General features: G+C 34.8%; 1 protein-coding gene and 1 long non-coding RNA gene across 12 annotated transcripts in view; one reads left to right on the forward strand and one right to left on the reverse strand.

Moving 5' to 3' along the window:
* Positions 1 to 23,756, forward strand: part of Tm1 (tropomyosin 1) — a 117,379-nt gene that overhangs the window by 10,765 nt on the left and 82,858 nt on the right. For 3 of the 11 annotated variants that reach the window (XM_067786689.1, XM_067786683.1, XM_067786675.1), the window contains exons 2-3: positions 7,736 to 7,889; positions 12,559 to 12,684. In XM_067786689.1, coding sequence (XP_067642790.1) covers positions 7,776 to 7,889; positions 12,559 to 12,684 — 240 coding nt within the window. In that variant the 5' untranslated portion in view covers positions 7,736 to 7,775. Of the gene's footprint in view, positions 1 to 7,735; positions 7,890 to 12,558; positions 12,685 to 21,733; positions 23,188 to 23,756 lie in introns of those variants that run through there. The other 8 variants (XM_067786620.1, XM_067786592.1, XM_067786631.1 and 5 more) reach the window with 6 other exon arrangements.
* On the reverse strand, positions 1,430 to 23,511 carry LOC137251875 (uncharacterized). Its single transcript, XR_010953381.1, has 3 exons — positions 23,428 to 23,511; positions 1,711 to 1,855; positions 1,430 to 1,529 (listed from the first exon to the last, which is right to left on the reverse strand). It is a non-coding gene; the product is annotated as an uncharacterized lncRNA (long non-coding RNA).

The raw sequence follows: 23,756 nt of genomic DNA on the forward strand, positions 1-23,756 counted from the left end.
AATCAGTAGCTCATTGCTAACCAACGAAGGTCGACAGCATTTTTATCTCTCTGTATTTCTGCATTTAAGGATGACTGCCAGGTAGATACCATATATGCTGACTTCTCAAAGGCTTTTGATAAAGTTTTACATCAAATCTTATTGACTAAACTTCAGTATATTGGACTTCATTCTGTATTCTTATCTTGGTTAAGATCGTATCTGTCGAACCGGTCTCTATGTGTTGAAATCGAGGGCTGCAAGTCCCACCCTTTTTATGCAACGTCCCGAGTTCCTCAGGGTAGAATTATCGGGCCTCTGATGTTTGTGCTTTTTATAAATGTTAATGGCTCCTGCTTCTTTTCGTCCTCTTTCTTTCTATATGCAGATGATTTAAAGTTATTTCATAGAATTAATAGCTAACCAGATTCCCTACTCCTACAAAATGACCTAAATAATCTTATTGAATGGTGTAAGGACAATAATCTCTTCCTTAATATGAATAAATGTTTTCACATGTCTTTTAGTAAATCATCTAAATTACATTCCACCTTTTATGATAACTGAGTTGTTCGACTGGTTTCGGTCAATGAATTTATTGACTTATGGTGTTGTTTTTGATACGTATTTTTCTTTTGTCAATCATATCTCTTATATGCTTCCCAAGGCTTACAGAAGCCTTGCCTTTATTCGTAGATTTGCAAAAGTCTTTAAGGATCCTTATAACAGGAAGAAAATTTAATCGTTTTTGTTTATTTTCACTCAACTTTGACGACCCAATTCCATCCTATTACTCGCGCTGCATGCTTATAAATCTCCAACCCCTCGAAACCAGAAGGGTAGTACATCTGCTAATTTTCATCTATGATCTCTTAGCTGGCTCTCTTGATAACCCAGCTAGCTCTCTTAGCGAAGGTGTCATTTAATGTACCTAATCGGAGTCTTCGAACAATTTTCCATTTTAGATGCGTACTTGCAGGTATAGTTATTGTAGTTTTGACCCAATTTTTCGGGCGCTTACTGAATTTAACAGACCTTCAATGAGGTTTTTTATTGATTTTTCTTTGTCGAGAAATAACTTCAAGTCAACTCTGGAAGAGTACCTTTAATTTTAACTTGCAATATCTTGTTTGTTATTCATGTTACTTACGTTTTTCGTTGTAGTTTTAAGTTGATTATTTGTTTTTCAGTATTTAATTACTTTTGTATCCAGTCTGTAAGATTATTTCTAATCATAGACTAAATAAATTAAATTAAACATGAACAAATCAACAGCTCGTCTATGCCTCGTCGATGACGCACCTCGTCCATTACAAACCGATAGCAAATTGAAGGCACGTCATTTTGTTTCGGTTCCGGCTTCATTTTTGGCTTCAGTTTTGACTTCAACTCTTTCCTTTCCTCTCCACTATTTTTCTTTTTTCTTTCCTTTCCTTTGCTTTTCTTGCATTGCCTTTCGTTTCATTCCATTTCCCTTCCGCCCCTTTCCACTTGTTGATGTTTGCACATCAAAAATAGTATGCGCTATTTGTGTGAACAGCGCTGTATGCCTTAATTTTTGTATGAAAAATGTGTTCAGATTAAAATTCAGCTACCATAAATTGCACAGTGTAATCATAAATATGCATTCCCTTGTCCCATGCAGTGTTCTTTTTTTTTCTTTTTGCCCGTAAATAAATTACTCGTAAATCAGTGACGAATAATTGTTGACCAAACAATTTATTTATTTACCTTTCCACACCATCTACTCGTCATTTGTCGCTCCATATTTTCAATTCCATTGATACTTAAGGTGTATGTGCTTTGAATTGATTCCAGCTTACAATGGGTAAAGGAATTTGGGTTCAGTGGCTTAACCCACATCTTAAGAGCGCTTCTGAAATGTATGTAAAATATGTACCATTTCAACTACTACTTTCTTTAACACAAATGATTTATGGTTAAAAATGTATGATAGTAGCCAGAAGAAGATCATGAAATGCGAGCAGGGACTGTAACAGCTTAAATTTTTGTAAAAAAAAAATTTAAGAAACTGACTCTAAAATTAGAGCTTACGATTTTTTGTCGAACACAAGCGATAATCCCGAGACCCGAGAAATCGAGAACTCGGCTTCTCGCGAGATTCTCATGTCTCGAAATACTCGTAAATTTCGCGAGCTTCTCGACATTCAACTTGGTCGCTGTTTTGACAGTATTTATATATTCAATTAAGTTGCTGCAATGGCAGTACTCTACGCATTTCGGTGTTTTTAAACGGTTTTATTTAGCTTGAGTTGACAGGCCGCATGGCCGCATGCACGGCTGCACGGCCGTTGGGAACGAATATTGTAATTGAAATTTAAGTAACTTCCCGATAAGCTACAAGCATGAAACTTGGAATATAGTTCAGAACCCGATGACAATGCAATAATAAGAAAAAAATCGCCGCTAGGTGGCGCATGGATAGAGATATTCGCAAAAATCGTATTTGTGGACCGATTTGGCTCATATTTGGAACACTTAATACATACAAGAATAGAAATCGACCTGTGAAAAAAAAATCGCCGCTAGGTGTCGCATGGATCGAGATATTCACAAAAATCGTATTTGTAGCCCGATTTGGCTCATATTTGGAACATATAATACATACAAGAATAGAAAGCGACCTATGAAAAAAAATCGCCGCTAGGTGGCGCATGGATCGAGATATTCGCAAAAATCGTATTGTGGTCCGATTTTGCCCATATTTGGAACACATAATACATAGATACATGAATAGAAAGCGACCTATGATGCCCGATTTGGCTCATATTTGGAACAAATATTGCATACAGTCCGGTAGAAGTGACATCAAAATATTTTGGAATTGGAGGAGGGACAAGCATACGTGGCGCAGAGTCGAGTAAAGTCTTTGGAAGGATTATGTATTGGGGACTTAGGTTGTAACAAATTGTCAGAAAAGAGTCCTTGTAATAATGAGTCACTAAATGAACTAAATAGAATGAGAAATAATAGGCAATTAAATAAAGACTAAAAACTTGAAAATAAAATAATTAAAAAAAATTTTTTAAGTTAAACGGTTTTATTGAAAACAATACTTACATGAAGTAATAATAATACGAAAAGCTAGAAAATAATTAGGTAGGTCCTAGGTACTAGTCATCACACTCCTTATCAATCTATGGCGTTGATCAGACAATTAAATAAAAGCGTTGGACGCGTCATATTTCTGCTGATAGTGATAAGTAAAACTAACTGAACCTTAATCAGTCACATTTTTAGAAATTTCACGCGCCCAACGCTTTTATTTAATTGTCTGATCAACGCCATAGATTCATAAGGAGTGTGATGACTAGTACCTAGGACCTACCTAATTATTTTCTAGCTTTTCGTATTATTATTACTTCATGTAAGTATTGTTTTCAATACAACCGTTTAACTTAAAAAAATTTTTTTAATTATTTTATTTAAAAGTGATATTGTGGAGATTTTCGTTTGTGCTCCAGAGTAAATCGTAAGCTCTATATAAAACAGCCAACGCATTGATTAAATAGAATTTCGAGAAGCTCGCGAGCTTTACGAGTATTTCGAGATTCGAGAATCTCGCGAGAAATCTCTTCGCGAACCAGTTCGAGAAATCGTAAGCTCTATTTAAAATTAAAAGTTTAACTCTGATTTTATTGATCTCCGACACTTCGCAGCCATGCGCTGGGTTTCGCGCCTTTCCTGCTTGGTCGATCATGTGCAACCCAATGCCATCTGTTTATCTCGCCCAATCGTTTTTTTTTTTGTTTTTTGCGGGAGGACTGAAAAATGCCTAATGCACCATAATTGCTGCCGTCGCAACAACCGTGTGTCCGTAGACTAAAAAACAGCCCCGTTTTGGAACCGTCGTCCACCCCGGTACCACTTTCGCATTACTTCAGGGCGGCGTTCCATATTTCTCATTTTTTAAGAGCCTACTGTTGTCCCTCGGTCCAGGTTCCCGTTATTTGCTCTGAGTGTCGATTTAATCGCCACTGCATTTCTCAGCGTTCCCTCTCAGCATCCATCAGGAGTGTCATGACTATAAATGCCATTTTGCTCACTGCAGCCCGGCACTCTTTCCTCTTACACATTTTTGATACTAAATTTCTCGTGGTAGGGTCCTCCTCAAAAACTCTATTTAAGGCGAGTCTTTCCTCGTGAAAACGGGGGCATTGGAACATGACGTGCTCTGCGTTTTTCAACTCCGTGGTACACATTGGGCAAAAAGGATCTTCCTCTATCCTACGCTTCCATATCTCGCCCAATCTAATTGAAACGTCTATGGTGCTAGCTCATCCGCCTTTTCATTTCCATGTATACCCATATTCTCAGAGGCCCAATATTGATGTATATATTCTCCCTATCCCGATTCTTTGCAGGAACTGCTTAAACTATAACAAATTTTTAGATGTGCTATCAGAGATTATGGACTTAGCTGTCAATGTAAAAATTAACACGGCTGCAGTTTAAGTTATTTTCATCCACTGTTTCTACTGCTTTAGTCGCGGCTACTACTACCGCCAAGCGGTTACTAAGAGAGGCATACAAAGAGCTCCATGAGAGCAACCAACCAAATACCCATAGATTTTACCAAGAAACAAGTTTTCAAAATAATCCACCCTGTCTTGAGGTGGCAAGAAGAAGGAAGCTTCACACCATTTAGGGGCTGATAACACGGCACAGTTTACATAGGCAACAAAATGTCCATACCGTTATTGTTATTTGCGTACAACTACTCCCAGAAGATTTAGAAGAGTGTTAAAGCAATGGGAAATGCTTTGTTGGAGATGAATACGATAGGCCCCTTTACTAGAACCTGCCGCTTCTCATCCGACTGTCGCGGGAACGTCCATACTATATTTCTGTTTAGCGTTTACAATAAGAGACTTTTCAAGTTTCATCAAATGATCACCGACGGATCCCATTCATTAAGCCCTGAGGTTTTGTCGTCCATGCACTCGGACGTAATAACATTACGTTTACTATTTTCATGCTCCTTGAAATACGATACCTTTTCCGAAATCCATGTTATTCGTCCACTATCACGTTAGGTATGCCTTACCAAAAACTGTAAGACTAGATCCCCTTACCTTGCCTCATTAAAGAGCCAAATAATAATAATAACTTGGTACGATATAGCTCTAAGGCGATTTTGGCCGAGCTTCTCTTTCAATTTGCGTCGGGATACTTTTTAATTTTTTCTACAAAGAGGGTGAGACCTATATCCGGATGTATCTAAAAGGCAGATGCCTCAGACAAATAGACACACTTTTTATAAACGGCCTCTTGAACTCAGGATCTTTGTTGTGATAGACTGTAACGCTACTCATCCAAAAAATAGCTGTTGGAAACAAAAATATATTTGATAAGGATCGGAAACGAAGGAACATAAAATTGGTTGACCAATACCAAAAAAGCAGTTACAAGTTGAAATTTAATGAATCTTATACATGATTCTGGGAGACATAAAGTACTAGTTGAAAAAAGTGCGAAAAAAAGAAATATGGGGCAACTCGCTAAGAGCCTGGATTTGTAGAAATCACGGACGAATCCAAAACGGTATGTAGAGTAGCAGCTGGGTTCTTTGCAAAACTTCCAGTCCAGCGAAGGAGGTTCTTGTATTTTTGAAACTTGTCAAGGATAGCATAGCTCAGCACTACCCAAACGAAGCTAATGATTTATGGAATCGTTTCCAGTCCTGCAGAGAGAAGTTTTCCCTAACAATTAACATAATGCAAACTTGAGCTTAGGGTCTGTAATTCATTGTATTCTTCAAAATTTAAACCAGAAAAGTCATACTACGTCCTGATAGTACATTTAAAGGGTAGTATAGGAACTATTTCCAGGATCAGCGGTGAACTGTTCGGGGATAATTTTGGGATATTTTTGAGATATTTGGTAGTAATGTTGAAATCGTTCTGGGACTATTTTGATATCGTTTCGGGATAACTTCGGACTTTATTCACATTGTTTTTGGTACTATTCCGAGAACATTTTGGGAAGGTGTTAGGGAATATTTCGAGACTATTTCGGGGTTATGTCGAAATTATTTTGAGATCGTTATGGGATCACCTTGGCATCACTCCAGCGCCATTTCGCGATAATTTTGGATTTTTGTTAGCGAATATTTCGTAATTATTTCGAGACTATTTTGGAATCATTTCGCAGGGATTGGGAAGACCAATGAATACGAGAAGTTATCGGGCTGTTATGGTTATCGTATTTTTATCGACATGTTATTAATTTGTATAGACGTGTTATCTGCTTGTTATCGATAACAATTTATATCAAAGAGTTAGCGACATATTATTGGTCAATTATCATCGTGTTTTTGGTTTATTATCGACAAGTTATTGCTTTGGTATCAAAAAATATCGATTTTCGTATGAAAATTTATCGATTTTTTATCGAAAAAAATATCAATATTATATTGATTTCATTACAATTTCTGCTGGGAGCAGTTGAAAGAACAAAGTGATAAAACTTTTTTGTAGCAATTCAGTAGCACGTAGTATTTTTACTTCCCTTATATTAGGTCGGTTGAATGTTTGTCCGCTTTTCATACAAATCTTGCAATCGATTTTTAAGTAACTTTTCATTGAGCTACAAACGTGAAACTTTTCACATAGGTTAGAACACCGTGACAATGCAACAAAAGGAAAAAAATATCCGTTAGGTGGCGCACGAATTTGAAAATTTTCAAACCGGCTTTTAAGTAATTTCTCGATGAGCTAGAGACTTGAAATTTCAAACTTAATTAAAAGGTCGATGACAGCCGATAACACGATATAAAAAGATGCACTAGGGGGTGTACGGGATGAGATATTTAGAAAACTCGTACGAAACGGAGGGAATTTTGGAATTGATTTTTATGTAAGTTCTCATTGAGCTACAACTGTATTACATGACAGATAGGATAAGACGCCGAGACAATTTAAGAAAATGAGAAAAAAATTCCGTTATGTGGCGCACGGATCGAAATATTTAAATAAGAATTTGGTGTTTTGAGATCGATTTTAAAGTAACTTCTCATCGAGCTACAAACATGAAACCGCAGTTGAAAGTTGAAACCTGGTTTTAGGTAACTTCTCGATGAGCTAGAGGGTAAAAATTTAGAGCTTAATTCAGAGGTCGATGAGAGCCGATGACACAATACAAAAAGTTTCGCTAGAGGGCGTACGTACTGAGATATTTGGAAAAATCAACCGGAACGGAGGGAATTTTAGGGTTGATTTTTTTATTGAGCTACAAGCGTAAAACAGATAGGTTAAGACACCGAGAAAATGTAAGAAACGGAGAACAAAATAATAATAAAAAAAATTTTAAGCACTTCGTTTATATAAATGGACAAAAATCAGCGAATAATTTCTCCTTATATAAAGACATATTCTTACTAAACTTCAATTTTTAAAATTTGACATAGAAATTGCAAAAATATTTACGAGAAGTAAAAATTTAAAGGTGGAGCGCAATTGATTGACTGATAATATCTCCTTTCCTACCAACTTTCCAATCCAAGTAATGCGCGCTGATTTTTAGCTGATTTTTGTCCATTTATATAAAGGAAGTGCTTAAAATTTTTTTATTTTATTTTTCTTTTTTTACAAAAAGTATGAATGTAGTTTGTATTTGTGCATAATTTGATTGCTTTTTAAAAATGAGTTGTTATAACAGTTACACTAACAAAACATAAATAAGTAGGTAATATTAAATCACTTTTCTTTTCATTTCGCACATGTGCCTATTTCAGTTTCTTCGAGTAAGCAGAGCAAACACAAAACCCAGCCACCATGGATGCCATTAAGAAGAAGATGCAAGCGATGAAAATCGACAAAGATGGAGCATTGGAACGCGCTTTGGTTTGTGAACAGCAAGCACGCGATGCCAACACTCGCGCCGAAAAGGTTTGCGATTTTTTTTTTTTTTTATTTATTTATTAATGTAGTTATTTATGTCTTTATGTAGTATATAGATATAGCCGCCGATCAACTAACAAATAATCAGTTTAACAGTTATTGCAATCGTTCACACGTATGATTAAATAAAAAAAAAATCAAATTTCTATTTAAGTGGCTCTCATTGCAATTTTTTTTATTTTTCCTCAAATGAAGTTTGTATTTGATATATGCGTTTGAAAGATATATTAATTAAAGATGATTTCACGCACGTGTTTACTGCGTCAACAATGCATAAAGATAAGTTATCTTTAAAGAAAAAGGTGAATTAATTGATTGCAATAATTTGATTTTCGAAGCGCTGGTTAGATCGTACAAGAAATATTGGAAAAAAGGGCAAAATTTTTTACGCGGAAAATTTTTCGTGTGGTATGAACTAAAATTTCATGAAAGCCGAATGAGAATAACTTGCCACTTTATTCGATAACATAAAATTTTGGTGCTCATCTAAGCTTAAGCGGCCGAAGTGGATTAAACTTTAGAAAATTTTAACGGAATTTTAAACTCGCACTGAAAAACCGGGCCTTAACCCTAGTTCGGCCGACGAGTCATTATCCCCTCAAAAAATACATTTTTAATAAATTTTTTTAACTAATTTTCCATAACATTCTAACTTAATGCATTTTAAGTAGAAAAAATATAAAATAAGGTTTTATAAGTTTAGTCATAGACAACTGTAACGCGTTGAACACTTTTATTCTTTTTCTGGCAGTCACCGGGGTGACTGCGTCGACCAAAAGTAGTTGTAACAAGTAAGGAAGGCTAAGTTCGGGTGTAACCGAACATTACATACTCAGCTGAGAGCTTTGGAGACAAAATAAGGGAAAATCACTGTCTAAGCTTTGGGCAATTGAGGGCGAGCAGTTTAATAAGAGTTATAAATGAGTAATTTTATGTGCTTGTAAGCGTATGAGTCGTGGCACAGTGGCTGACGTACCCGACCAAACGCCCGGGGTTGCGGGTTCAACTCCCACCAAGCATTCCTTTTTTTAAATTTATAAATTATTATTATTAATGGACTGTATTGAGTTTATGGGGTTTTTGATTTAATGTATTCCATTTATTGAGTTGGGTGGTTTTAGTGTTATTGGTGTGTTTAAGTCATGGGAGGATGCATAGCATCAGTACACCTTTTATTTATTTAATGTGGGGGCGAGCACTGGGGGGCTCTGAGGCTTCGCTCTACTGAGCCACCTCATCCTCTATTTGAAGAACCCTTTAAAATGTGATATGGAGGCGAGCACGGGACGGCTCTGAGGTATTGGCACCCCATTTTCTACAAGAAAAACCTCTATTTATTTAATTTGGGGCGAGCGTTGGGCACTCTGAGGTTTCGCTCTAATGAGCCACCTCATCTTCTATTTGAAGAACCCCTTCAAAGAGTGATATGGAGGCGAGCACTGGGCTCTGATGTATTAGCACACCATCCGAAGAACCTCGATTTTAATTAAAAAACTCAAACTATGTCTTTTGAATATTTCACTAACCAGTTGAGAATTACAAGCACACTCAATGGCTACTGAAACAAACGAACGAAAAATGTTCATAGTTTAAGTCGCTTAAACATACTCCCCCCTTAGACGGCTTAGTCGTCTAATGAAACTTCCATACGAGCCAGTCATCCGGCTCGAAAGACCATGTCTAAGCTTTGGGCAATTGAGGGCGAGCAGTTTAATAAGAGTTATAAATGAGTAATTTTATGTGCTTGTAAGCGTATGAGTCGTGGCACAGTGGCTGACGTACCCGACCAAACGCCCGGGGTTGCGGGTTCAACTCCCACCAAGCATTCCTTTTTTTAAATTTATAAATTATTATTATTAATGGACTGTATTGAGTTTATGGGGTTTTTGATTTAATGTATTCCATTTATTGAGTTGGGTGGTTTTAGTGTTATTGGTGTGTTTAAGTCATGGGAGGATGCATAGCATCAGTACACCTTTTATTTATTTAATGTGGGGGCGAGCACTGGGGGGCTCTGAGGCTTCGCTCTACTGAGCCACCTCATCCTCTATTTGAAGAACCCTTTAAAATGTGATATGGAGGCGAGCACGGGACGGCTCTGAGGTATTGGCACCCCATTTTCTACAAGAAAAACCTCTATTTATTTAATTTGGGGCGAGCGTTGGGCACTCTGAGGTTTCGCTCTAATGAGCCACCTCATCTTCTATTTGAAGAACCCCTTCAAAGAGTGATATGGAGGCGAGCACTGGGCTCTGATGTATTAGCACACCATCCGAAGAACCTCGATTTTAATTAAAAAACTCAAACTATGTCTTTTGAATATTTCACTAACCAGTTGAGAATTACAAGCACACTCAATGGCTACTGAAACAAACGAACGAAAAATGTTCATAGTTTAAGTCGCTTAAACATACTCCCCCCTTAGACGGCTTAGTCGTCTAATGAAACTTCCATACGAGCCAGTCATCCGGCTCGAAAGACCATGTCTAAGCTTTGGGCAATTGAGGGCGAGCAGTTTAATAAGAGTTATAAATGAGTAATTTTATGTGCTTGTAAGCGTATGAGTCGTGGCACAGTGGCTGACGTACCCGACCAAACGCCCGGGGTTGCGGGTTCAACTCCCACCAAGCATTCCTTTTTTTAAATTTATAAATTATTATTATTAATGGACTGTATTGAGTTTATGGGGTTTTTGATTTAATGTATTCCATTTATTGAGTTGGGTGGTTTTAGTGTTATTGGTGTGTTTAAGTCATCCTCTATTTGAAGAACCCTTTAAAATGTGATATGGAGGCGAGCACGGGACGGCTCTGATGTATTAGCACACCATCCGAAGAACCTCGATTTTAATTAAAATACTCAAACTATGTCTTTTGAATATTTCACTAACCAGTTGAGAATTACAAGCACACTCAATGGCTACTGAAACAAACGAACGAAAAATGTTCATAGTTTTAGTCGCTTAAACAATCACCATGTTGGAAAATGAACCTAGGGTAACCCTGGAATGTGTTTGTACGATATGGGTATCAAATTAAATGTATTAATCAGGGTTTTCAAAGGGAGTGGCACTTAGTTGTATATGTGAAGGCGTTTTCGAGATATCGAGGAAAATTTGGGTGACCCAGAAGAACAATATCCCGGCTAAGAAATCATAAGGCGTGAGGTAATGACGGACTATCCGCCGAGCTGTTCAAACATGGAGGTGAAGAGTTGGTAAAGATTACTTATCAACTCCTATGCAAAATATAATCGGATGAGCGCATGCCTCTAGATTGGAATTTAAGTATGCTCTGCCCAATTCACAAGACAGGCGATCCCGCAAAGCGCGCCAGTTACCGCAAAATCAGACATAGTAAATCTACTATTGACTAAATTTTTACGATGCGCCAGATTCTGGGGAAGATTCACTATAAGATAATCGACACTCACCATCTTTTTGTCGACTTTAAAGCAGCCTTTGACAGCGCGAAAGGAAGTTGCTTGTGTGCTGCTATGTTTGAATTTTAGTTCCTTGCAAAGTTGAAAAGGCTCTGCGAAATGCTAATGAGAAACATCACTAGCTCCATAAGGATTGGGAAGGACCTCGCCGAGCCGTTTGAAATTAAAAAAGGTTTCAGACAAGGCGACCTTTCGTGCGATTCCTTTAATATAATGCTCTAGAAGATAATTGTAGCAGCAGAGCTAAACCGCAATGGTACAATATATTATAAGAGCGTACAATTACTAGCATATGCTGAAAAAATTTATAATATTGGGCTCAACAACCGCTCCATGAGTTCGGACTTGTATGGGTCTTAAGTGGGTCTTGTGGTAAATGGGACAAGACGAAGTACTTGCTGTCATCCATGAAGGAATTGGCGCATCAGCGCCTTTGCAGCCTAGTCAATGTTGACGGATATAAATTGGAGACTGTGACGGATTTGGTCTACTTCGGAACCAGCATTAACAGCAAAAACAATGCCAGCTTAGAAATCAAACGGAGAATAACTCTTGCCAACCAGTGCTACTTTGGAAGCTTATTAAAAATAAATCTCTCTCGACTAACAAAAATTACGTTCTACAAGTTCTCATCATACTTGTCTAGATATATGGCTCGGCATCATGGACGGTGTCGAGAGAAGATAAGATGGCCCTTAGAGTGTTCGAGAGAAAAGTTCTCCGGACGATTTATGGTGCTGTCAGTGATACCGACGGCATGTATTAAAGGAGATGTAGTGATGAGATGTATGAACTTTATGTAGATTTGAAGAATAAAAGTCAAAGGCCTCGCTGACTAAGTCATGTTATGTGAATGGACGAAGACGCTCCGGCGATGAAAGTATTTTAGTCGACAATGCAGTGTGAAAGTAGAGGAAGAGGGAGAACTCCACTGAGCTGGGATAGGCAGGTGGAGGAAGACTTGGCCTCCCTTAGTGAAACAGGGTTAGCTGGCGTGGCTTGTTACGAAATCGCTCACGCGGTGAAGCACCAATTAATAACAATAATTATTATATTTCATTACATTGGGCATAATTATAGAGAAGTAGCTAAAATTGATTTCCAAAAAACGTATTCCTCTTTATATGAGTACTTTATAAAATATTTGGACTTTTTATGTGTATGTACCACTATTTCAATAACTAAACTTTTTTTTATTCAATTTGTATTTCTAAAGGCCGAGGAGGAGGCCCGTCAGTTGCAAAAGAAAATCCAGACAGTTGAAAATGAATTGGATCAAACACAAGAAGCCCTCACACTTGTTACAGGCAAATTGGAAGAAAAGAACAAGGCTCTACAAAATGTAAGTAAATCGTTTCTCTTCGATTTATATTTTGTTAGTATGAGTAAGTAGTTTATATGTAATCAGTATTTATAAATAAGTTATAAAATATTAATAATTTTATTATTTTTAATAAGTTGTGGTAATTATCATGAAGCAGGTCAAGTGTCAGGTGAATTTTCTTATTCTCATTTTTTCTGTATTTTTTTTAAATAAAAAAAATGTGCTAAGCAGAAGTTCAAAAAATTGGTTTGGAATGGGCTATATGATATTATACTAGAACATATATATAGAAGGGGGATTTAGAACTCGGAATATACGAAATAATTAACCCCTGTAGATGAACATATTGTTAAGTGCCTCAAAAATGTAAATTTCATTGAAATTGTTCATTCGTTTAAAAATAGTAATGTGGTTGAGTTTAATATGAATTTTAAATTTAAAACTCGTAGTACACCATAATACTGTGGCGAATGTTGACATCACTAAGCTGTTAGTAAATAATCAACAACAACAAATACAGTAAGCAGCCAAACTTATGTACATGCACACAAAACCAGCAGCTCGAAGTGAAGAGATATCTCACACATACACACATGTAGTCATCAGCCGAAGTACACACGCATATGACTATGAGAAACACATACACTACAAATATACATGTATATCGTTGGTAACCAAGCAGGAGATTCTAGAAGGTGAAACGTCTAGACCTTTGGAGAAATATGCTGACGAGGCAACAGAGAGTATAAAAGCAGCGCAAGCTGCGGAATGACTAATCGGTTTGATTTAAACACGCTGTTGTGAAGTACGTGATATCGAAGTATAATTGTACTACTTCCAAGTAGACTACATAAAGACCATATTGCAATACTGAACATTGGAGTGATTTATTTAACAGTTTAGCGATTCGAACGATAGCAGAAGGTTTGGAATAAATGGAGTTTCCCGAAATTCGTTACAATACGATTATCACAGCATGCAACAATTTGTTTGTCCGGAATCTACTTATTACTTATTTTACATAAATCGTTCGGAATCAGTTTATTATTTCTGTTAAAAAATTCTGTTAAAAACTGTTTGCATTACAAGTGACATGCAACTGAATATCATTATTTGGTAGAGCGTGCCCATTTTCGCTCCAAAAGTCGAAATTCGTCTCTCGCTGAGAGCTCAATGCTTTATTTGACGACAGCACTTCGTTTTCTGGAAAGTTTCATGGTCCAAAGAAACAGAAACTTCAGAAAAGTGGCCTAAAAATTGTTAGTCTACCTTGAAGTGCACACAAAATATAACTAGAAAAAAGAGCTGATATTTTCCCTTTCCCGAAAATTTTTTCGGCACACTCCTGAAACCAAAATCTTGGAACGAAAATTCCAATATGAAAAACTTAGGCTGACTCAATTTAAACGATCAGATTTAAACTAAATTTTGTAGATTTGTTCAAGATAAATAAAATATTTTGAGAAGTTCAAACTCGTAGAGGCAAAGATGAGAAGTGGCTTTCTCATTTTGTAGAGTATCGTAACAAATTTTGGGGATTTCCTGATAATTATGCACCTTCTGCTAATGTTCGAATTGCTGAACTGTCGAATAAATAATTCCAATATTCAGTATTGCGAAATGGTCTTTATTTATACTACTTTGGGTAGTACAATTATACAATATTTCGGCGGCCACCGTGGTGTGATGGTAGCGTGCTTCGCCTACCACACCGGATGCCCTGGGTTCAAACCCCGTGCAAAGCAACATCAAAAATTTAGAAATAAGGTTTTTCAATTAGAAGACAATTTTTCTAAGCGGGGTCGCCCCTCGGCAGTGTTTGGCAAGCGCTCCAGGTGTATTTGTGTCATGAAAAGCTCTCAGTGAAAACTCATCTGCCTTGCAGATGCCGTTCGGAGTCGGCATAAAAACAGGTCCCATCCGGCCAATTTGTAGGGAAAATCAAGAGGAGCACGACGCAAATTGGAAGAGAAGCTCGGCCTTAGATCTCTTCGGAGGTTATCGCGCCTTACATTTATTTTTTATTTAATTCGTTTTTTCCCAACTTGCGCTGCTTTTATACTCTCTGTTGCCTCGTTCGCATATTTCTCCCAAGGTCTAGACTTTTCACGACATTGCCTTCTGGAACAGTTTTATCTCATACTTGGTTATTCAATTATATGCGTGGGGATGTGTTCCTTTACTAATTTGTACCGTAATATTTGATGTAGTTATTGTAGACTTATCAAAAAGTGAAGACAGAACAATAAATTGATAAGTTCAAGGCTGATTTTTTTGAGTTCAAGGGAGCGTGAGGAAGAAATTTATGCATATATATGTATTTATATTATTAAAAATATATATAAGTATTTTAGTTTATTTAACGTTACATTTATTTGTATATAATTTCGTTATAATATTAGGATATATTCAAATACTCTTTTAAAATTTTTTGAAAACAGAGTAGCTCGAATTAAACAATTTCCACTTTCCTCGCTTGCACGGTATATATGAAGGAAACTATTTAAATAATAAAATGTATTTGTCATCTTAAGGAAGGCTACGATTTAAAAAAAAATATATATATGTATATTAGGGTGGGTCAAATTTATTGTTGAAAAGGCACATCCAGTTTCTGAATCTTTGGGTCATACTGAGTAATATTGCCCATGGGACAGGTCTGACTGATTAATTTCGAGCCTCCCTAATTTTGTTAGAAAATAGTTTTTTTTAGAAATTTTTATTATTATTTTCGTTAGAAAATAATTTTGGCTATTTAAAAATTGAATTTGCAATATGGAAAAGTAAAATATTCGTCGCTATAGGGCGCTTTCCTACTATTTTTCCAATTTTCTCGCTTCTTTTTGGGGAAAATCGACGAATTTGTTGCAAAAATCGATGAATATTTTACTTTTCCATATTGCAAATTCAATTTTTAAATAGCCCAAAATATTTTCTAACAAAAATAATAATAAAAATTTCTAAAAAAAAAATATTTTCCTATAAAATTAGGGAGGCTTGAAATTCATTTCAGACCTATGGTCTCATGGACCATATTACCGTATGACCCATAGATTCAGAAACTGGATGTGCACCTGAAGTTTTTTCCCCGTACAATTTGACCCGCTCTAATGTATATATGTATATATTCAGTAGAGAAATATTTTTACAAATACGAGATGCACCATTTTTCCAAAAGAACTTCAATGGCACTATCATTTTTACCATCGCTCAATTATACGGTTGGCTCATCTCATTAGTTAATTGATTTTTTTCATTTTCATGGCAAACGCAAAATATAACCAACATATTGACAATTATTTACTGCCGTGGTCGTAAAATTTAAAAAAAAATTTGGTTCATATCACTCTAAGTTATTTTTTTAGTGAATGCATCTAATTTAGGGCATTATTTTCCCACAACACACGAGAATTGGAAAGTTTTATGTCAAGGTCGTAGCCAGAATTTTTTTTCGGGCGGGGGTCCCACATTTTTAAAATGAAAAATTGCTTTGTTAAGTTTTTATTATAAATAATGGAATAAAAATTCATAGGTGTACAAATGCTAATTCATTTAAATGAAAATTATGCACAATAGGGTGGATCAAATATATTGTTGAAAAGGCACATCCAGTTTCTGAATCTATGGGTCATACTGAGTAATATTGCCCATAGGACAATAGGTTTGAAATGAATTTCGAGCCTCCCTAATTTTGTTATACAATTTTATATCCCAATCGAATAGCGGCTCTCACAAATAAAATACATGAAAATAAATGTCAAGTTCGGATTCGCATTGGGATATAAAATTTTCTAACAAACTTAGGGAGGCTCGAAATTCATTTCAGACCTATGGTCCCATGGACAATATTCCTCAGTATGACCCATAGATTCAGAAACTGGATGTGCACCTGAAGTTTTTTTGCCCATTTTTCCCCATACAATTTGACCCGCCCTAATACATAAATATAAACAAGTAATTTTTTTTAAAGAAACAACAAAAAGGTAAAATAATAATAATACGCGTCATACGAAACAAAGACATTGCTTAGTGTACATGTTGCAATTTCTTACTTATTATCCAAACATGTAAGGTAAGTAAGTTTATTAGAATTTCAATTTAATATTAAATTGAGGCATCTGGACCTTTTAGCTGCGAATTCGTTTATTACCTCGGCTGTTTCAATTTGAAACCAACAATGTGTACTCGTTATAGCTAAGCCATTAAGTCTTTGCTCTCCCGTTTTCGTAAACATAGTAGAAATAAAATTTATCTACCCAGCTGGTGGATCGACATTCACCATTTCGGATGATGACAGTTTTTGAGTTTTAAGTTTCAATGATGAGATTTAAAATTTTTTCCATCAATAATCTTCATTAGTGAGAAAATATATTGAAACATTAATATCTAATAAGGAAATTAGAAGGATCCGATTAAAAAAAAAAACTCTTGCCCAAACAAAATAGACAATCAGAGCACACTGTAATCAATATGGGCTTTGAGCACTATTTATAAAGAAAACGGAGAGCTCATATAAACAAAATATGCACTTCGAACATATAAAGAGGAAAGCGATCGTAAATAAACGATTTCCACACAGCTATGAATGCTACCAGAAAATATTTTGACGATTTTGATGACTTCTCGATTCGTTTCACTAATTTGTCAAATAAATGCATGCAAATGCGAATATTTTGCTTTATCCACTATAAAAAGTAATTAGTAGTACAAATTCACCCTTTACTGTACTACTGTCGTATTACACTTACGACGCTACCGAATTTTCATTCTTTCCAAAATTTAAAGAATATGGCAAACGAATGCTTTTTAAATTTTTTATTTTAATTTCGCCAACGAAATTTGGACCTGAGCTCGTATTTGCCCAAATTTTTCCGTAAAATTCGTGCGCCAAAAAAGTTCGAGAGCGAAGTTTCAGTTGAATCAAATCATTCGCCTCAAAATAGTTACATATAAAACTGCAAACGATTTTCTAAAAAATTTGCTGAAATGTTGCCTGTATATTCCATTCCCCTATTACTTTTTGTCTGCGGCTTGACTACATCACCGTAACCAACACCATCATCATTGCTTTAGTAGCGGGTGGAATTTGACAAACAATTTAATATCTTGTCAAAGCGTTGTCAATCCTAAATTCCCTTCGAGGCACTTTGACAGATAACTTATCAAATCTGTTATCGTACATAATGATCCGTACATATTTTCACTCAAGTGTAAATGACCATATTATCTATACCGTGAGCAAAAGTTGGTATTTTGTCTACAAAATTGTTTGTTTAAAACTAAAAATAAAACATATGTAATTACTCCAAATTCCACATTCGGTTACGCTAAATCTATGCACTCAACTGTTTGACTTCATTTATCATAAAAGATTCTGGAATTGCACGTTCAAAAACGTGTCAGTCACGTCAAAAACTCTAAAATAGCTAACAAATTAGTCAAATCCATACGAAATAATCAATCAATATGTCAACAAAACATTCCAGAACATGCGTTAATCCTATGCAATGCAAACACGCCATTAGTTACTCATACGCAATGGCATCTCAAAATGAGCCATGCCCTTCCTACATACAATGCACACATACTACACATGTACATAATTCGGCAACGGTGATTTATAACGAAAGTTATCAACAGAGTTGCTTGAAGCTTATTTCCTTATTATGTTAACATAAAAGTACACCGCCATTCATTTTCAACTAAGCACTAAGCAGTAAAATCTGTGTGGCAGCGCGCGTTGCCAACTACTTCTAGAAAAATGCTTTTTTATTCGTTATGTGTTTTTGGTTATTTTTAAATTAAGAATCTCAGTGTTGTGTGTTAAGAAAAATGCGGAAAATTTACATTTGTATGTTTGCATGTATGTATGTATGTGAAGAGTACCACCCATCTCCATATACGGCGGAAAGAGTTAAAACAACAACAACAATAAAAGCTTTTAGAGTAATATTGAAATATCAAATAACCTATGAGAACAGTGTGTTGGGAGCAGTAAGCAACTGAGCTTTTTCTCTCTGCTGATTTCTGTTTGTTTGTGCGCTTTGTTGAAAGATTATAGCTTGCGGTTATTTCTTTTTGTTTGAAAAGTAACACATTTTTTTAGTTAACCTAAAATTTAGCGACTGTTATTTGCCAGATTTTTTTTTGTTCGCGAAAAATGTTCCATCATTTTCATCTTAGTAGGAAAATGGGAAATATATAGGAAATAAATATGGCAGAATTTTTCCGAAGTGTATGGTCGGCACGTAAATTTTTTAAATGCAATTTCCGAATTTTTTTATTTTTGTTTATGCTGCCGCTCTTAGTTTCGAAAAAAATTTAGAATTTTGTACTAATAGCCACCTTTCTTCTAAAAATGTTCGGCCCAAAATGTAAGGTTTTTTCAATTTTATGTGAAAATTTTATAGAAATTTGTCGAATACTTTGATTGTTGAAAACAAATAACGGAAAATACTTTTATGACGCGCATAAAGCGATGTGATGTTATGCGTAAATAGAAAACTATCGAAATACTATAGGCTCATTCCATTTCAAGACACCCGGTCCGCGCAGGACATGATTTTTGATTTCGATTAAATTTTAATAATTTTTTTTCGGATTTATCGGCAATTGAATTCCATAAAATGCTGTCGGTATTTTATTCACCTATTTTTTCAACAGTCATAGCATATATTAAAAAAAATTGTTTGTTTAGTATTAAGTAAAAATGTATGCATTTTTTCAAAAATTTATTTCTCAAAAACGTTACTTTTTTTGTTTAAACTTTTTCTATATTGAGTGAACAGTTCATATTTCAACTTGGCTAAATGCCTATTAGCTGAAACTTGTTGTTTCGAGATATGAATTTTTGAATATTAAACATTATTTTCCCCCATTTATTGATGCAATGCATTACAGCATACAATAACTTTGTCGAAAATTAACCGATTCTCATGATTTTTTCTTTGAAATGTTTGTTATTACTTTTAATTTTATATAAATTTATAAACAATTGCATATAGTTACAAAAAAATTATATTTTAGTATTTAGTAAAAATTTATGACTTTTTTTCAAAAATTAATATTACAAAAAACCGTAATTTTTTTTTTTTTAAACATTTTCTATATCGAGTAAGCAGTTTATATTTCAACATGGGTTAATATCCCTTCGTCAAAACTCGTTGTTTTCGAAATATGAATTTTTGAATATTAAACTTTTTTTTTTCCATATATTGATGCAATACAAATGAGCATACAAGGCGATCAATGCCAAATGCTTAAAATTAATTAAAATATCACATTTATTATTGAAAACATTCATTTGTTATTATTTTTCTGAAATACAGTGATTTTTTAACAGGACATGGCAAAGGCTCTTGTGACGGTATTGGAGGTTTAGTGAAATATTTTGCCATATTCTGAAAAATAATAACAAATGAATGTTTTCAATAATAAATGTAATATCTTAATTAATGTTAAGCATTTGGCATTGATCGCCTTGTATGCTGTAATGCATTGCATCAATAAATGGGGGGAAAAGTGTTCAATATTCAAAAATTCATATCTCGAAAACAACAAGTTTCGGCTAATAGGCATTTAGCCAAGTTGAAATATGATCTGTTCACTCAATATAGAAAAAGTTTAAACAAAAAAAAAAAATTAAAACATTTTTTGAGAAATTAATTTTTGAAAAAAGTCATACATTTTTATTAATACAAAACAAAAATTTTTTTTAACTATAGGTATGCTATGGTTTATAAAGTTATATAAAAGTAAATATAATAACGAACATTTCATAGAAAAATCATGAGAATCGGTTAATTTTTGACAAAGTTATTGACAGTTGAAAAAAATAGGTGAATAAAATACCGACTGCATTTTATGGAATTCAATTGCCGATAAATCCGAAAAAAATTTTTTTTGAGGCAAAAAAAAAAAAATATACGTGTTTCATTATTTTGACCAAAGAACAACAAATTAAAATTTCATCGAAATCAAAAATCATGTTCTGCGCGGGCCGGGTGTCTTGAAATGGAATGAGCATATTGATATATTCCGATATATTGATGTTTGCTTACTTTCAATACTACGATCGATAATTCGTTGCCATGGATAATAGCCTCTTTAGTGTAAAGTATATTCACATATACACTAATTAATAATATGCTAAAATGTAGCATCACTATCCCGCATTATAAATATTTCAGAATTATTGGTGACACACTTTTTTTCAATTGCACGGCTTTTTCTTTGGCAGATATGCCAAATTTCAATAGTATCAAGTTATCGCAACTGCACATCAATAGTATCGGTACATATCGATAGGCAAAGCTATCGATGGTGATCAACCTCAATTGCTTTGTGCACTCTATCTTTGACGGTATATATTTTCGAAGTATTTTGATGCGGTGTATCGAAATCTGGCCTCAAAATTGCTCTATCAGCTCTGGTTTTTGCGATATCCCAACCTAAAAGTGCAAAAAGCACCGTTTTTGCACATATTTGAGGTTATGTAGCCTTGCAGATGTTTTCTTTCACCAAAATTAAGGGATGGTATCTTTAAATACTTTAAATAAAGATTTCGATTCGTCGCATCAAAATACTTCGAAAATATATAGTCCGGTTTCTGGGTCTGAGATGCTGTCGGCCTGTGTAATCAATGAAAAAATCAATTATTTGAATGTTTTTTTTTTTGAAAAATAAAATAATCAAAATTATGTATAGAAATAATTTCTTTAAATAAATGAGTTAAATTAATAAATTGAAATAAAATGTCTTCACATTACATTATGGAGTATCAAACAGTTTGCTCGCATACACTATAAAAGATGCTTCCATATGAAAATATACTTGACACAGAGCTAGCCACAATTTATTGTTGTTGGCCGCCTGCCATACAATTTCATTCTCTCTGTACACATATGCTCATGACCTCGACGTAGAGAAAGTGGAGCACATAACAACAGCGCTACAAGCAAATGGCAAAATTTTCATATGCTCTCCCACCACACACAAATATACGCACACACACTACACATCAATGTTTGAGTAGAATAGCAATAGGGCAGCGGGCGTATGCTCTGTTAATTCTATTACATACGATCACAGTGGGGTCGATGGGTTGATGGTTGACGGTCATGAATTGTATTGTGCTGCAACTGGCAAGACAAGTGGAAATTTTTGAAAGAGAGACAAACAAAGAAATAAAAAATAAAAATTAGAAAGAGAGAAAGTACACTTTTGCAACGCGCACTATGCGATTGGGTGGAAGTGTGGCGCTGTTATGAGGGTATTCATATGCACAAACAAGCAAACACAACTTAATGTAGTAGGGGGTGTATGAAGCTTGACTCACTTAAGATATGTGGAGATCACAGAGAGTGCAAATACTGTACTCACTGATCATATGGAACACGGGGAGGAGTAGTACCTAATTGTTATAATAAATATATGATGATCAAACTTTAAATATATGTTTGTATGCGTGTAACGTATCTACTACTACTATCTCTCGTACATGCCACATTAGAGAAACGGCAATAGAAGTGGAAGCAGCAGCAGCATTAGCTATAACTATGGTTAGAACTAGTAAGTGCAGCGAAATTAAATCAACCTAGCAATGTGGAAGTGAATGATGCCGCATAATTAAATTCGTAGAGTCATACTACAATTAGGCATATACAGCGATTTTAAGTGGATTAAAAAGAAAATGCGATTGATATAATAAATAAAATTAAAGGAAAAATTAAACTCTGTTTTTGTTTAATGCAAGTTAAACGAAATTTTAGTGTTTGAATTGAGAAGAAAATAAAGAAAAAACAATGAAGTTTGGTATATATGCAAAAGTTGTGTGTAGTGAAATATACGCAAAAATATATTCACATATGTAGAGAAGTTCAGCACAGCTCTCTGAATGCCGGCGCCGGTTATTGGTATTGGATAAATTGACGTAATATTGACGCAAACTCATTTGCAAACGGAAGCACACAAATCGTATAAGCAAATATAAAATTAAAATCAAACAGTTTTGAAATCACGCGAACTTTTATTGTAAAAAATCTATCAGTGGCAAAATCATTTAGACTGAGCAAAATCAAATTTTTTAGTTGGAAATAAGCGCCTAAAAACTACTGAATTGGACTCTCGTGAAAAAAGGGAAAACGATTAATGATTACAAAACTTAAAGAGCAAAAAATTGCAAAACTTTTATTATAAAAAAAAAAAAACAAGCAACAAATTAACAAATTCGCATTACTTGAAAAGTCTATGCTGCACTAAAAAAACTGAATTGGCGGAAAAAGTGATAAGTTTTAAAAATGTATTTTGTGATAGAATACAAAAAAACAATGTGATAACACAAACTAACAAAGCAAATAAAAAAAAAAATGCCGCACAAACAGAATCATTAAAGAAATAACAACTTATGTAAACAAGTCAAAGTACACGAAAACCTATGTCATTGACGGCAAAGACATTTGAAGACAATAACAAGTGTGCAAATAATTAGGAATTGATAACAAATGTCTACATAATTAACAAGTATACAGCTATAACGGTATCACAGTGTAACACAATAAATCAGATTTTATAAAAATGCCAAGACCTAGTTTACATATAACAAGATTACATTCATTTTTTTTCTTAACTCCTAATCGCTAATTAAACCACTTAATTTCCCATATAAATTTTTTGCTCCGATTATCGGTAATAACGCACTAATTTTAAGGGTGACTTATAACCTTAAAACCATAACCAGATAAAACATCAGATCGAACGTACCTTAAGCGCCAAATACACGACACGAACATTTCCGCGAACATTCCCGTTATGTCATGTTTCTGCGACCTTTTCTGTCGTGTATGGTGGTGTTTACCAGTTCGCGCAAATGTTCGCCAGAAATCAAAATATTTTAATTTTTGGCGAACATTTGCGCGAACTGTTCGTGCGTGTATGGCGAAATAGCACATAATCGTAGTAATTTCTGAACGGAACATATGTGCGCGGAAAAGTAAAATGGACAATAAAAAATTTCTGAGTGAATTTATTGAAATGTATAAATCAAGAACTGCTCGTTTTTTAAACCATTCTTTGCACCAAATTCTTTTTTT

The sequence above is a fragment of the Eurosta solidaginis genome, chromosome 1 (genome assembly GCF_040869045.1).
Source record: "Eurosta solidaginis isolate ZX-2024a chromosome 1, ASM4086904v1, whole genome shotgun sequence".
In the NCBI taxonomy this organism is placed as follows: domain Eukaryota; kingdom Metazoa; phylum Arthropoda; class Insecta; order Diptera; family Tephritidae; genus Eurosta; species Eurosta solidaginis.